The sequence below is a fragment of the Malania oleifera genome, chromosome 5 (assembly GCF_029873635.1).
Source record: "Malania oleifera isolate guangnan ecotype guangnan chromosome 5, ASM2987363v1, whole genome shotgun sequence".
In the NCBI taxonomy this organism is placed as follows: Eukaryota; Viridiplantae; Streptophyta; class Magnoliopsida; order Santalales; family Ximeniaceae; genus Malania; species Malania oleifera.
In genome coordinates, this window is record NC_080421.1 from 13,446,616 (window position 1) to 13,460,150 (window position 13,535).

A 13,535-nucleotide genomic window follows, 5' to 3' on the forward strand; every position below is an offset into this window, starting at 1 on the left:
ATTTTATTTTTCCACAATTAATGAGAAGTCTAAGAAGGTGTCTCAACTAAGCACTGAACAAAGTAATTCTTTTGTATGTCTACTCCAACATTTGAATGCTAGCTAGCTTTTATGTCTTAACTCAGCAATTAGTCATTCTTTTAGGCATTTTTAAAAACAATTGATGGTGCTTCATAAGTTGTCTGAGAAAAAATGCCACAAAGTACTATTTTTTCTCTTGCATTCAAAATGTTTTTCTCTAGAAGATGCATCAAAACCCTACAAGATTTAACTAAGACAACATCTACCCAAGTTTTAATTAAGAAACATTAAATCAAGGAAAATGATATAACATTGGTTATAAATAAAGGTTTGGGTGTTTAGTCAAGATATTTCACATAAAGATCCTACCAATAAATGAATTCAAATTATTTTCCTTTATTTAAAAAATTATACGAAAAGTAATCATTTGAATTCACGAGATAAGATTATAAATTTGTTAGAGATATTTATGTAATAACTTTTAAGTTTTTTGTAGTAATCTATTTAAAGAAACAATATGTTATGAGAGAAAAATATTCAAAGCAAATTAACCAAGATAATAATTTCAAATTTCCAAAAAAGCTAGTATTAGATAATGCAATTTGTTACATTTACAAATTCTTCCTATCTCTCAATCATATTAAATAATTTAATTTGTTACATTTACAAACAACCCCTCACATATGAGGAACAATTTTGTGACAAACCATCAATTAATTAAGATGCCTTTATTCAATTTCTTACAAGATTAAATTTTTATTTGCATAGAAAGGAGAATTGTTGCATTAGATATTCCTATGATATCAACTATATATATCTATGTATAAATGTATATATATATTAGATCCCGCTCCGTCGGGCTTCGAGTCCGACGACGACCTGTCGGCACCTGGCTGGTTGTCCGGCGTCGGCGGCATCCGCACCGGGTAGTTGATGTAGTCACTGGGGCCCACGAACTCGCCGGACATGTCCAAGTCGTTGCCCGCGACAGGCTGACGACGCGGCCGCTCGACGTCCGGCGAGCGAATTTCACTGCCTGAGGTGGCCGGCCGGCGGTCGACGGCGACGCTGACAGTTTCTTCGTTGGTGAGTTTGAATGGTCACCAGTTTTCTTCTATTTCTGTTACTGTTCTTCCCTTCTTTCAAGCTTGGCCTCTCGATTTCTCTTTTGGTAATTCCAAGTATTGAAACTCCCAACTTCCATAACCGTTACCAGGACATGATCCGCGGCGCCTGCCGATATACCCGGGTGATTCCAAATGAAAATTTCGGAGAAACAAAAAACACCAAACCCACATCCGCGTTGATTTCCAATGTAATGTAAGATTATTTGTCAAATTTCTATTATTTATCATTGATTATTGAAGTTATTATGCCCATACGAATCAAGATTTTAGGGCATCTTCTATTTTGATTTCATCCCCTTGTCTTCCTCACCCAGAAATCTGTAAAGAAATTGCCTAAAAACCAATATGATTGATTGTTAAAATAAACTTTCTGAATCGAAAGAATTTGCATTTATCGGAATCAGAAGCTCTTTCTGCAGATTATCCAACCGAGGTGTGTTTCTCTGTTTCTGTCCCCCTGCCCTAAAATTCAAGTTGATGTTTTACCCTATTTATTGATTTTTGATTCATGTATTGTTGCTTTCTTTTCTGGGATTTAGTTAACATGAATTACTTGTCTTTCTTTTGCTTTTGTTTCGAAATCACATTCAAAAATTATTTTCTTAAATGAGGCCTTGTGTTCTTCTTCTGACTTCTCTAGGTTATTTGAAAATTGCCTTCTTGGTGGCTTAAGCACTGGCTTTGTCATTTTGCTTCATTTTGATCTCCAGAACAGTGATGATTATTTCTTTGTCATTCAAGTTGAAAGAATCAACTTGGGTCAATTAGAGCAATTTTAAATGTTTTTAAGAAGGATTTTTTTTTTTTTTTAAATTGATTTCCTACTCAGCTGAAGAAGATGAGTCGATGCAGAATACATATAGCAAGGACAGTGAAACTGATGCTTTGTATTATTGCGATAATGATAATGGCGATTGCTGCAAATGCATCAGATGGAAATGATGTTTTTGATCCTTGTTCAGATGCAAAGGTTCAAAGATGGGATGGTTTTACCTTTGGTCTTGCATTTTCAGGAAGAGATTCGTTCTTCTTCAACCAGACTCAACTTTCTCCCTGTGATCGTCGTCTTACATTGACTCAACTAGCCATTTTTAGGCCAAAGGTTGATGAGATCTCTGTGCTCACCATCAACGGCAGTACTTTCAATCCGGTATGTCATGTCCTACAAGATTCTTTCAATGTTGAAATGCTTTCCTTGTGAATTATTTGTGTTGCCTTTTGAGAGTGTACTCCCAAACCATAACCTTATCACAATGTGATATGTTTGTACCATTTCAAATTTTGGAAACATCCTGTATAATGCAGGTTGTTATCTTCTTGTCCAAGGCATAGGTCAAGCCTTTGTTCCTAACTTCTTTCATTGCTATGTTTCTTTCAAAATCAGAAAATTTATTTTTATCTGTAGGATATCTTTATCACGAGGGATTGAACCCATGTGTCTTCTGGACATTTATTTTAAGCGTCTGTTAATTTTCGAAAAGCAGCTTATTTTAACCTTAACTCACTACACTACTGGATTTTCACTCTTAGATTCAAAAATCCAGTTGGCATATTGATATTTCAAGGATCATAGGTGCTTAAGCTCACATCCACAAAACATGTACATAGGGAGTTCGTAGTGTGAAAGACTAGCACCGGACATATCATTCATAAGTCATTATTTAGACATATGGCTTAAAATTTCATATACATTTTAGGACTCTTGAAACTTTTTTCTGGGTGCAAAAGCAACGTATTGTAACCATTGAAACCAAATATAACAAAATGCTTGCAATCTAACAGTGTGTTTTTACGAACATCTCAGAGCATGTACGGTGGGTATGTGGTAGCATTTGCAGGACGGAAATATGCTGCAAGATCAATGCCAGTGTTTGTTGCAGACAATAGCCATACCATAACTAGTCTTACTCTTGTAATCTCCCTAGACCTTGGCGTCCTTTATTTTTCATATACATAGTGTGTAAACATATGTGTGTGTGGGCGTGTGCACATGCAAATAGGGATATCATTAATGAATTTGTGTTTTAACATATGTGCAGGTCCTCGAATTCCAAAAGGGCACTCTCCAAAATCTGTATTGGAAGAAGTTTGGGTGTGATTCATGCCCTGCCTCCTCGGTTTGCCTTGATAACCAAGATTGTGCAATACCATCTCCAAAGTGTAAAAGCCATGGCGGGTCTGCTGACTGCAACCTAGGCATACAATTGACATTCTCTGGTACAGACAAGAATGATGACGTGCTTAACTCATGGTATGAGGTGAAAAATCTCCGACAGTACTCCCTCTACGGTTTATATTCTGATCTTCGCAATTCTTTCACTAGCCCATTTGGCAGTCTTTTCTGAGGCCAGCCGACACTTTAACAGCTAAATATTTAATGAAACTGTAATTTAACGAGTAAGTTAAGAGATCAACTAGGACAAAGTCTCTCATCCTCAAAATATTGCTCATTTTTACTTGAGAAAGAAATGTAGTTTTTGGTTAATCATATCTTCCATCATTAGCTTCTACTACTTTTGTACCTCGTAAATGAGAGAATCGTTTAATGAACACTGTTGCTTTGCATTTTAAGTTATTTATATGCATTGTAATTCTTATTTAGAACTTTTATATGATTATACATTATATATATATATATATATATATATATATTAAAACATTCAAAGAAGTCATTCTTTCATTCAATTATCAACTATATTAAATGGATCTCACATTACTCTTTGATAAGTGGAATTGAGTAAATTGATTACTAGTCAAAAAAAATTTCAAGTATTTTTCATTGTTGATAGGTAATAATTCTATAACTGAAACTTTAGTACTTCTTGAAATTTTGTGTTTCCTACTAAATGGAGGATCCAAGGTATGGAAGTTGAAAAGAATGAATTAAAAAAATTCTTTAAGTTTGTATGGCATTATGGTATACTAATTGGAGGGTTATTAATGTTATGACTTCAATACCAAACCTACTCAAGTTCAAATAATTTCACAATTTTTTATGGTGAAAAACAATGAACCATGAAAACATGTACATATATTTTTGCAAGTTATATGCAAAATGAAAATATAAACGTAGACTATATTGAGAGAATCTGTTTTGGAGATTTGGGGATGTTGGAAAGTCACTCTCTGGGCTACATATGGGCCAGCATTGCAATGATATTAAAATGAATCTATAGTCTCACCTTATAACCTTAGAATTTATAAGGTAAATAGGTTCTTTCACATGATGTAGAGTTTTTTGATCAAAAAGGTTTAGAATTCGACTCTTACTGTCTCCATTCTTCTAATTAAACTAAAATTTTTAGTAAAAGGTTTGACGAATCTAGATTTTATTAATTCTTCAATGGAAATTGCTGAAATTCACAGTCCCGTGACATTACAGGTTCATTTGGGAATAGGAGAGAAAGTGAAGTAGCGTACGCCCCACATGCTATCTTCTCACCTCTTGCCATATGGTACCCGTGATGGTCACCAACCTGAGAAAAATAGCATTACTCTTCTTTAAAGCCAATAGGCTTTTGCATGTGACTGATGTTAGAAAGATATTATTTTATTTTTTAGAGGATAAAATTAAGGAAAGTTGTCATCCTAGAAAGGAAACTTTTTGAAATAATAGCATGTTTGTGCACCAAATAAATTTTAGCAATTTTATTTGAGGACTTCAATTGGTAAAGTGCCCGTTCCTTGTAGAAATAACCTTTGTATCTTAAACATAGATAAAATCAAGTTAAATCTATTAAATATATATAATTGGAAAAATCTTCTCTAATCTGATAACATACATGGAAATTAAAATTTATGTAACATTATGATATCTTAAAATAGAAATATTTGATGGCACAAACAAAGGTTAATAAGAAATAGGAAAAAGCATGGCTAATATGGCAAGCAATAATTTTTTAAAATATTTAAGTAATTTCATTAATAAATGTGGCTTTCAAAGCCTCGTGACTACTCATATTCGGGACCTTTGTTTGCAGATTGTCCAAATGGGGCACAATCTCATATCAAATTAAAAGATTTGGTTATCAATAATGCGTGGGATGTAGAAAATTTGCAGAGGATTCTGGGGTTTAGTAAAGCGGATGAAGTGATGGAAAAGGTGGGAAATCTTAGAAATTCTTCAGACATTATGTTATGGCTCCCAGAAAAGGATGGTTGCTTTAATACAAAATCCGCATGAGATGTTATCAGAGTTAGAGCTCCAAAATTTGATTGGACTAAGTGGGTTTGGAACAAATGGTTACCGAAGAAAATTTCTATCTGTATGTGAAAGGTTGCTTTTGAGTGCCTAAGTGTTGATGAAAAGGTGAGAAGGGTGGGGGTTTCACTTGTTTCGGCGTGTAATTGTTGTGAGATGAGGCAATCAGAAGATTTGGAGCATGTGTTAAATAAGGGAGACCTTGCTTCTGAGGTTTGGAGGAAGGTTTCGGTGGAGGTAGGTGTTCCTTTCCTTAGGCAACAAAGTTGGAAAGAAAGAGTCCAAATGTGGTTTAATAGGGCTTCCAGGTTCTCTCAACTGGGCTCATTGATGGGTTTGATTCTTTGTTTAATAGTTTGGAGGCTGTGGAGAAGGAAATGTGTGGCTAGAATGGGAGGAAAATTATAGAGTAGTACTGATGTGTGACTCTCCATTAAGTATTGGGCAGGGGTTTTGAGTAGGAACATGACAGAAATGATTCAGTTAAAGGATGCTGATTTTCGGGTTTTGCAGAATCTAGAAGTGCAAATTGTGAATAAAAGAATTAAAACTATACAAAGTGTGAGATGGCTAAAACCGAGGCAAAGGAGGTTGAAACTAAATTTGGATGGGAGCAGCCTGGGGAACCCAGGGCCGGCAGGTGGTGGTGGCATCCTTAGAGACCATACAGGTTCTTTTGTGTTTGATTTTTCAAAATATTTTGGTTCTTGTTCAAATAATGAAGATGAATTGAGAGTTGTGTTAGAGGGAATAAAGATTTGAAAACATCTGGGTCATACCTGTATCGATATTAAATGTGATTCGAATATTGTAGTTAATTGGATAAAAGACAAGAAGTGCTCTTTGTGGTATTTGTGGGATTTTTGGGAGTAGCTTATTGGTCTATTGGAAGGAGTAGATTTTTCGATAAATCATTGGTATAGAGAAGGGAACAAAGTGGCAGATGCCTTGGCTCGGTAAGGTGCTATAGGGAGGAATAGTTTGTTTACAAATAGTAGTCAACTCCCTAGAGTTAGCAATGATTTGTATAAATTGGAGAAGATGGGTACGGCTTATTTGAGGTATGTTTAGCTGATTTCCTTTTGGTTTTAGTTTATGCTTTATGTTGTTTATCTTTTGTTTTGTTTTTTTGTGTGAGGTTTGTTTTGTAGGTCCTGTTTTGTTTTGTTTTGTTTTGTTTGGATTTGTAACCCGGTTTTTGGCTGGATGTTGATGTTGATCTTTAGGAGGTTTTTAACATATTGTTTTTTGTTGTCTCCCATTGATTGTCTTGTAACCACGATATTTCTCTGCCAAAAGTGAGAGGTTATTAATAAATATATGGAGGTGCCATCCTTCTTAAAAAAAAAAAAAAGCCTCGTGACTACTCCAACTCTATATAAAGCACAAGCCTCATACTCAATCCACTATCAAATTTATTTTAGCGCCTGAATAGGGAGAGGAATTTAGGTGTAAGAAAAGCGAGAGCGAAAGAACAAAATGATTCTTACTTCCACCTTGAAATTTTTAGCATCCATGGTGGATGGTTCGTTGCTTTTGGGAGATTTCAAGTGGAAGGAATTTTGTTTGAAGATGAAAGAAGAAAGGAAGAATTTTGTTTGTGGCAAGTCACTCAACATCACTTAGATCCAAGAATGCTATCGAATGAACATGGAGTAACTGCTTCGATGAAGAAGAGTAAGATCCGGTGGGGAATAATAAGAATAAAAATGTTTCTATTTTATGCTTGTTGTTTAAACATGCTTCGTATGAATTTGAACAGTAATTCTCATTTGAAATAATGTTATTATACTACTTCAAAAGTTAGATGTTCTGAGCTTTGACAATGTGCTTTGTTAGCTTAATTGTGTTAAACAGCTAAGATTCAATCTCATGAAATGATTTTAGGAAGTTGAATAATATAAGGGATGCTGAATTAGCATAAATTATTCAATTAGATCTATAGTCAGCATATATGGATCTATAAACCATCTATATGACTGCAAGTGCAAGAGCTAATTGGTATTAATCTCAAAAGATGATTGAAAAATAAGTTACTCCACGCTCGTTTCATTGAACTAATAAAGTCAAACTAGGGCAAGATGAAATGGGATGCACAAAAACAACATTCTACATATTTATATCTCTTCCATCAATCACATTTGAATTGATAACTGATTGTCCTTTTTTTTTGTCGAGGGGCATGTAAGAGTGTGGGTGAATTGAATGGGTATTATTTCAATTTAGGGTGTGCTAACAACATGTGGGCAAGCTTCAACATAACGGATGAGAATTAGGAATTTGCAATGAGAGAGATTAGTTACTTTCCATTAACTCAAGATTAGTGTGGGTTTCTAAAAATGCCTAACAAGAAAAAAAAAATTCTTACCCTATCCTAACCTTTGATAATGAGTTCATCTTTGAGAATGATTAGTTTAAGAGAATCAATGTTAAAGAAAATTGTTCAAGGATGCAAAACACCCCTTCTAGCTTCAGTTGATCACAACTCCAAGCACAAACTAGAAACTATATATCAAACATCTCACTGTGCAAGTCAAGACCCTTTATCGCAATCATATTGTAAACCTTCGAAATCATGCCAAATTGCACCAACTTTGAGTATCATATGTTCAATCTTTTATTTTCAATTTTGTCTCATGTACTTGGTGTCATGTGATATTTTATGTATTTGTAGTCTAATAAGTTAAATAACAAGCACATTCCAATTAAAGAACTAAATTAAAAAGTACGACAAATAATTTTATCCCATGTTTGGAAATGCATTGAATTGAATTTATGTTAAATTTGGATAAGATGTACTATGAAATTATATTAATATTTGTTTAACCACTCAAATTTAAATCCAAGATTCAAAATTTATGCTCCTAAACACAGTATTATAGTGATTCAATTACAGGTGAACCTACGCTTACTCCTTAGAAAACTTGAGCTTCTCCGTTATCACCCCTAATTTGTACATGAATGAAGAAACTTTTTACTTATAAGTTTGTGACCCTCGTCTGCAGAAGAAGCACTCTTTCTTCAAAAAAAAAAAAAAGGAATTCATTCAACTCAACTCCTCAAATCAGTAGAAAAGAGGAGAACGAGTGAAAAAAATGGATGACAATTTTTTTTTTCCACAATTCAATGAGAAGTCTAAGAAGGTGTCTCAACTAGGCACTGAACAAACTAATTCTTTTGCATGTCTACACCAGCATTTGAATGCTAGCTAGCTTTTATATTTTAACTCAGCAATTAGTCATTCTTTTAGGCATTTTCAAAAACAATTGATGGTGGTTCATAAGTTGTCTAAGAAAAAATCCCACAAAGTATTATTTTTTCTTTTGCATTCAAAATGTTTGTCCCTAGAAGATGCATCAAAACCCTATGAGATTTAACTAAGACAACATCTACCCAAGTTTTAATTAAGAAACATTAAATCAAGGAAAATGATAAATATAACCTTGGTTATAAATAAAGGTTTGGGTGTTTAGTCAAGATATTTCACATAAAGATCCTACCAATAATTGAATTCAAAATATTTTCCCTTATTTGAAAAACTATATGAAAAGTAATAATTTGAATTCACGAGATAAGATTATAAATTTGCTAGAGATATTTATGCAATAACTTTTAAGTTTTTTGTAGTGATCTATTTAAAGAAACAACATGTTAAGAGAGAAAAATATTTAAAGCAAATTAACCAAGACAATAATTTCAAGTTTCCAAAAAAGTTTGTATTAGATAATGCAATTTCTTACATTTACAAATTCTTCCTGTCTCTCAATCATATTAAATAATTTAATTTGTTATATTTACAAACAACCACTCACGTGTAGCCTAAAACGAGGAACAATTTTGTGACAAACCATCAACTAATTAAGATGCCTTTATTCAATTTCTTATAAGATTAAATTTGTATCGTTGCATTAGATATTCCTAAGATAGACGATTAATTTGTAATGAGATTCTTTATTGTTAAACAAACATATTTTGACATTTGAGATGTCTCAATGTCATCTCGAAAAAAGAAAGTAATATAAAAACAACTTATATGAATATTAATTGCTCAAATTTCATTTATTGAAACTTGCAAATCAATTTTATTAAGACCCATACATATCTCAAGCAAGTTTTTCATTGCACATCTCTCACTAACCACACTGATTTTAAAGTTTTAAAATTGCAAGATGGTGTGTTACCATACACACCTCGATGGGATGTGTATAATGTAAAATTTATTTTATGGGCAATTAAAATTTAGGTTTTTCTTATGATTGAAAATCTTATGGGGTTCAGGTACTTGAGGGGTACGACTGGATATGACATCATGTTCAATGCACAACAAAGTGATCTGTCGGTGATGGGGTACGTGGATGTAGATGTTGGCCTAAGAAGGTTTAATCTAATTTTGATGATAACAAATTAAGGTTACTAATTGTGCTTTCAAATTAAATTTCAGATATTAATAGTTTTTACAAGCACAATAGTTGAACCTAATGAAGATGGACCTAAGCTGATTTTAAGTTCACAAGTCATGAAGAATACGAGCTTATGGAAGTGGTGATAAAGCTTGGACAATGTTAAAGTTATACGACATGAAGACTTAGAATTTAAATGTTTTAATTTTTATTAGAGTCTTATGTAAGTACTTTTAAACTTCAATTTTGTGACTGAAGCTCTTAGGTTTTAATTGTGGACTTAGAGACCTGATTTAGAATTTGGAAATATTTTCATAAAGTCCAAAATACTTTTCAAAGTAAGTTTAAACAAGTTTTTGGAATCAAATTTTGAAAATCATTGTGTTGCATATTGTTCAGGCGACTGAGGCTTAGTTCTCAAGCAACTAAATTGCTACTGCTAGTGTAGAAGAAATCAGAACTTGAGTTCAGGTGACTGACCTCTCAAGTTCAGGGGACTGAATGGCTACTACCAGATCTGGAGCACTATTTTTAAATAGTTCAGCTGATTGAATCTGTACTTCAGACGACTAAAGTCCGTGTTCTAAACTTTCTAACAACACTGATTTCTTTACAAAATTGAATGATATGGTTTCCAAACTTGGGGAAAACAGTAAGAATTTTCCTAACTCTATATAAGGATGATTATTTTCATACTAGGCAACAAATACACTCAAATCTCATTGTTATACTCTTAATTCAAACCCTAAAAAAGTAATCATGCTTATATTTTGAGCCCTAAACGAATTCTGATTTCAATTCTATGAATTTCTCTTCTACAATCAGAATCCCTTTTGAATTCTCTGTGAGCTTCAATTGCATAATTTTTGTTGCAAGTACATAGTGCTTAATCTTGTAAAAAATATGCTCTCATGTGAGAGTGTTCTTTTTATACGAATGATTTGTTATTGCTTGTTTTGCAATTTGACGAGTCGGGGATATAGTTGTTGCCTAGCTAGAGGGTGTTCTCATTAGTGAGGGGTCTCCACCTCCCAACGGAGAGAGGCGTACTCCACCTATTGAATTGCGTGGGTAAAGGAAATCCTCATAGCAAGTTGCTTGGGGCAAGGACGTTGGCGATAAGCTAAACCTTGTAAAAAATCCTGTGTTTAGTCTTCTTTTCCTATCTCTTTAAATTTTGCACTTTATAATCTACTGTGTATGTTTTGAATTTATTGGGAAAATTTTGTTGAACGCCAAGATTTGATTGAATTCTTGATTGAGCAATTAAATTGGTCTGCTAATGATTTGAATGGTTTATGTTTTTGGTTGAAAATTCAGATGAGTGCTGAAACTTGAATTCAGTTCTTGGTTGGTTGAGGTAAAGCTTTTGTGGGCTGCTTATTCAAGCATAAAAAGATTACTTACTTGAGATTCTTAATTGAATCTTTATTTGTGAATCTACTTGTTCATTGTTGATTGAAATTCATGGTTGATTATTGAAATTGCTGAAGGAAAAATTCAGATCATATTTTTCAGTTTCATATATTCCTAAGATTGTCTATTGGAATAGTGCGTTTGCTGATTAGCTTAATGTGTTTGAGATTGTGATTGGTAAATTTTTAAAAGGTTAAAATAAATCGAGGTTTCACATAATAATTTTAAAATACCCAATTCACCCCCTCTTGTGATTATACCATTACTTTCAGTAGACTATGTAGGAGACTTGGATGATAGGAGGTCTATCATAGGGTACGTATTTACCCTTGTGGGAGGACCTATTTTTTGGAGGTCTATGGTGCAATCGCTCGTGGCTTTTTCTACTACCGAGTTGGAGTACATGGCAGTGGCTGAGGCTGCCAAGGAAGCGTTGTGGCTTACGAGGTTGGTCCGAGAGCTGGGTATCCAGTAAGGTGGAGTTCGGCTACAATGTGATAGTCATAATGTCATCTACTTGATGAAGAATCAGGTGCACCATGTGAGGACGAAGGACATTGATGTGCGGTATCACAAGGTCACAGAACTAATTGCTTCAGGGGAACTTCTTCTTGAGAAGGTCCATATGTATGACAATGCAACTAATATGCCGACGAAACCAGTCACAACGGACAAGTTCAAGCATTGCTTGGACTTGATTAAAGTCTCCAAGTGTTAGACGGGAGACAAACCCTATCTACAGGCCCGGGTGGAGCAGCGGTTATGCTTTCGGATTTCCTAAATGGTGAATATTCGCCAAGGTGAAGATTGTTGGGGACGCGGCTCATATTTTGAGCGGAAATGCATGCACCGAAGAAAGCTACGTGAAGTGAGGAGCAAGAGAAAGAGAGGAGTCTGCAGGAGGAAGGCAAACCGTAGATGGATTGGGCCTTAACCATCGACGGTTTCAGGAAGAATGTAGAGGTGTTTCTTTCTACTCCAAACCACCAAAGGTTTCAATCGGCGCAAATCACGTAAATTCAAATCAGGGGCTAATAGATTGAGCTAATCAGAGGGATTTCCTCTGGGGATTGCTACAGGGATTGTTTAGATAGGATCTAAGGTTCCTGTACGTTTAGGGTTCACATATAATACCCTATTGTAAGCTTTGAAAATGTTTATGGTGGAAAAAAGATTCTTGCTCCTGTGGACGTAAGCAAATTGACGAACCACGTAAATCTTGTGTCTTCTAATTTTGTTTTTTTATTCTTCTCATTATTGATTATTTGCTTCTTGAGTATATTTCATCGTCAAGTGATTGCATTTGTGGTTGTTGATTGATTTGTTTGTGATTGTGTGCTGCCACTGTGCGTATCCGAGAACGAACAACGACAAATATTCATCCTTTTTTGTAGTTAAACTAATGAGAAAAAGAATGAAGAATGATATAACAATCTTCGAACGTTCAATCAAAACTGTCTTTTCGATAGTCAGTTCAATTTAGTGAATTGGCGTATTGCTTTCATGGGAATAGAATCGACTTTTAGAAAGTTGGTTAATATAGTATTACGCATACCAACAGCAATTGGCCTAGGATTTCACAATTTCATAACACCTTGCAAAATATCAAGCTGTCAAAATGCTTATCATTAGAACTTTAGAAATTTTAAATAAGGGGATTTACTAGGAGTGAATATGAATTCAAGCTATTAGTGTGTTATTTAGAGATTTTAGAAGTACTAGAAACACTGAAAATCGTATACTATGGGACTTATAATCTTTCCAAGAGTCCAATGGGCATTAGCAAGAAATTATTACTAGAAACACTGAAAATCATATACTTTTGGACTTATAATCTTTCCAAGAGCCCATTGGACATTAGCAAGAAATTATTAATGCTCTCAATGCACTCCAAGACTTGCTAGATTGACAACAACATTTCAGACCCTTCATATGCATACTTATGCAAACAATTATTGTATTATTTTTTTAGTTAAATTAAATTAGTCTGTCTTTTAAGAAAGCTCATTCCATTAAACTTAAAAGTTGTGGAAAAGTAGTATTTATTTTTAACAAGAAGAGGAAATTATCACCTCTTTTGTTGGATTAAAAATTATTGACTTGATGCGTTTTTCTTAACTTACAAATATAATATTCATTTTTTTTCTTAACTTACAAATGTTGATTTGGTGCATAATAGAATTTTTATAAACTTACTCTCTCTCTCTCTCAAATTGGATGCCTTCTCAAATACTTATTCTTAATCATACAATGTGTTTTTCCCAGTAAATCTTATTCAAACTAGAAGTGTATTCGGTTTATTTTGGTTCAGTTTTAACCAAAACTGAACACCGAACCAAAATATATCAGTTCTCAAATATTTGAGAACTA

At 33.9% G+C, this 13,535-nt stretch overlaps 1 protein-coding gene across 3 annotated transcripts; it reads left to right on the forward strand.

Moving 5' to 3' along the window:
- The first annotated feature begins 858 nt into the window (after positions 1-858).
- Positions 859-3,723, forward strand: LOC131155402 (uncharacterized). Of its 3 annotated transcripts, none has more exons than XM_058108489.1 (5): positions 859-1,107; positions 1,238-1,336; positions 1,978-2,298; positions 2,953-3,060; positions 3,188-3,723. In XM_058108489.1, exons 2-5 carry the CDS (start codon positions 1,241-1,243, stop codon positions 3,491-3,493), a joined length of 831 nt encoding a protein of 276 aa, XP_057964472.1. In that variant the 5' UTR covers positions 859-1,107; positions 1,238-1,240; the 3' UTR covers positions 3,494-3,723. The 3 variants fall into 3 exon arrangements, with proteins under 3 accessions (XP_057964472.1, XP_057964473.1, XP_057964474.1); XM_058108490.1 differs by having other exon boundaries at positions 880-1,107; positions 1,238-1,341; XM_058108491.1 differs by lacking the exons at positions 859-1,107; positions 1,238-1,336 and adding an exon at positions 1,397-1,581.
- Positions 3,724-13,535: the final 9,812 nt, after the last annotated feature.

Bases quoted from the DNA above. Each gene is read 5' to 3' on its own strand.
- LOC131155402 (XM_058108489.1), top strand. From the start codon at position 1,241: ATGATCCGCGGCGCCTGCCGATATACCCGGGTGATTCCAAATGAAAAT. The intron at 2,299-2,952 runs GTATGTCATGTC...CGAACATCTCAG, and splicing joins ACGGCAGTACTTTCAATCCG to AGCATGTACGGTGGGTATGT. The intron at 3,061-3,187 runs GTAATCTCCCTA...ACATATGTGCAG, and splicing joins CCATAACTAGTCTTACTCTT to GTCCTCGAATTCCAAAAGGG.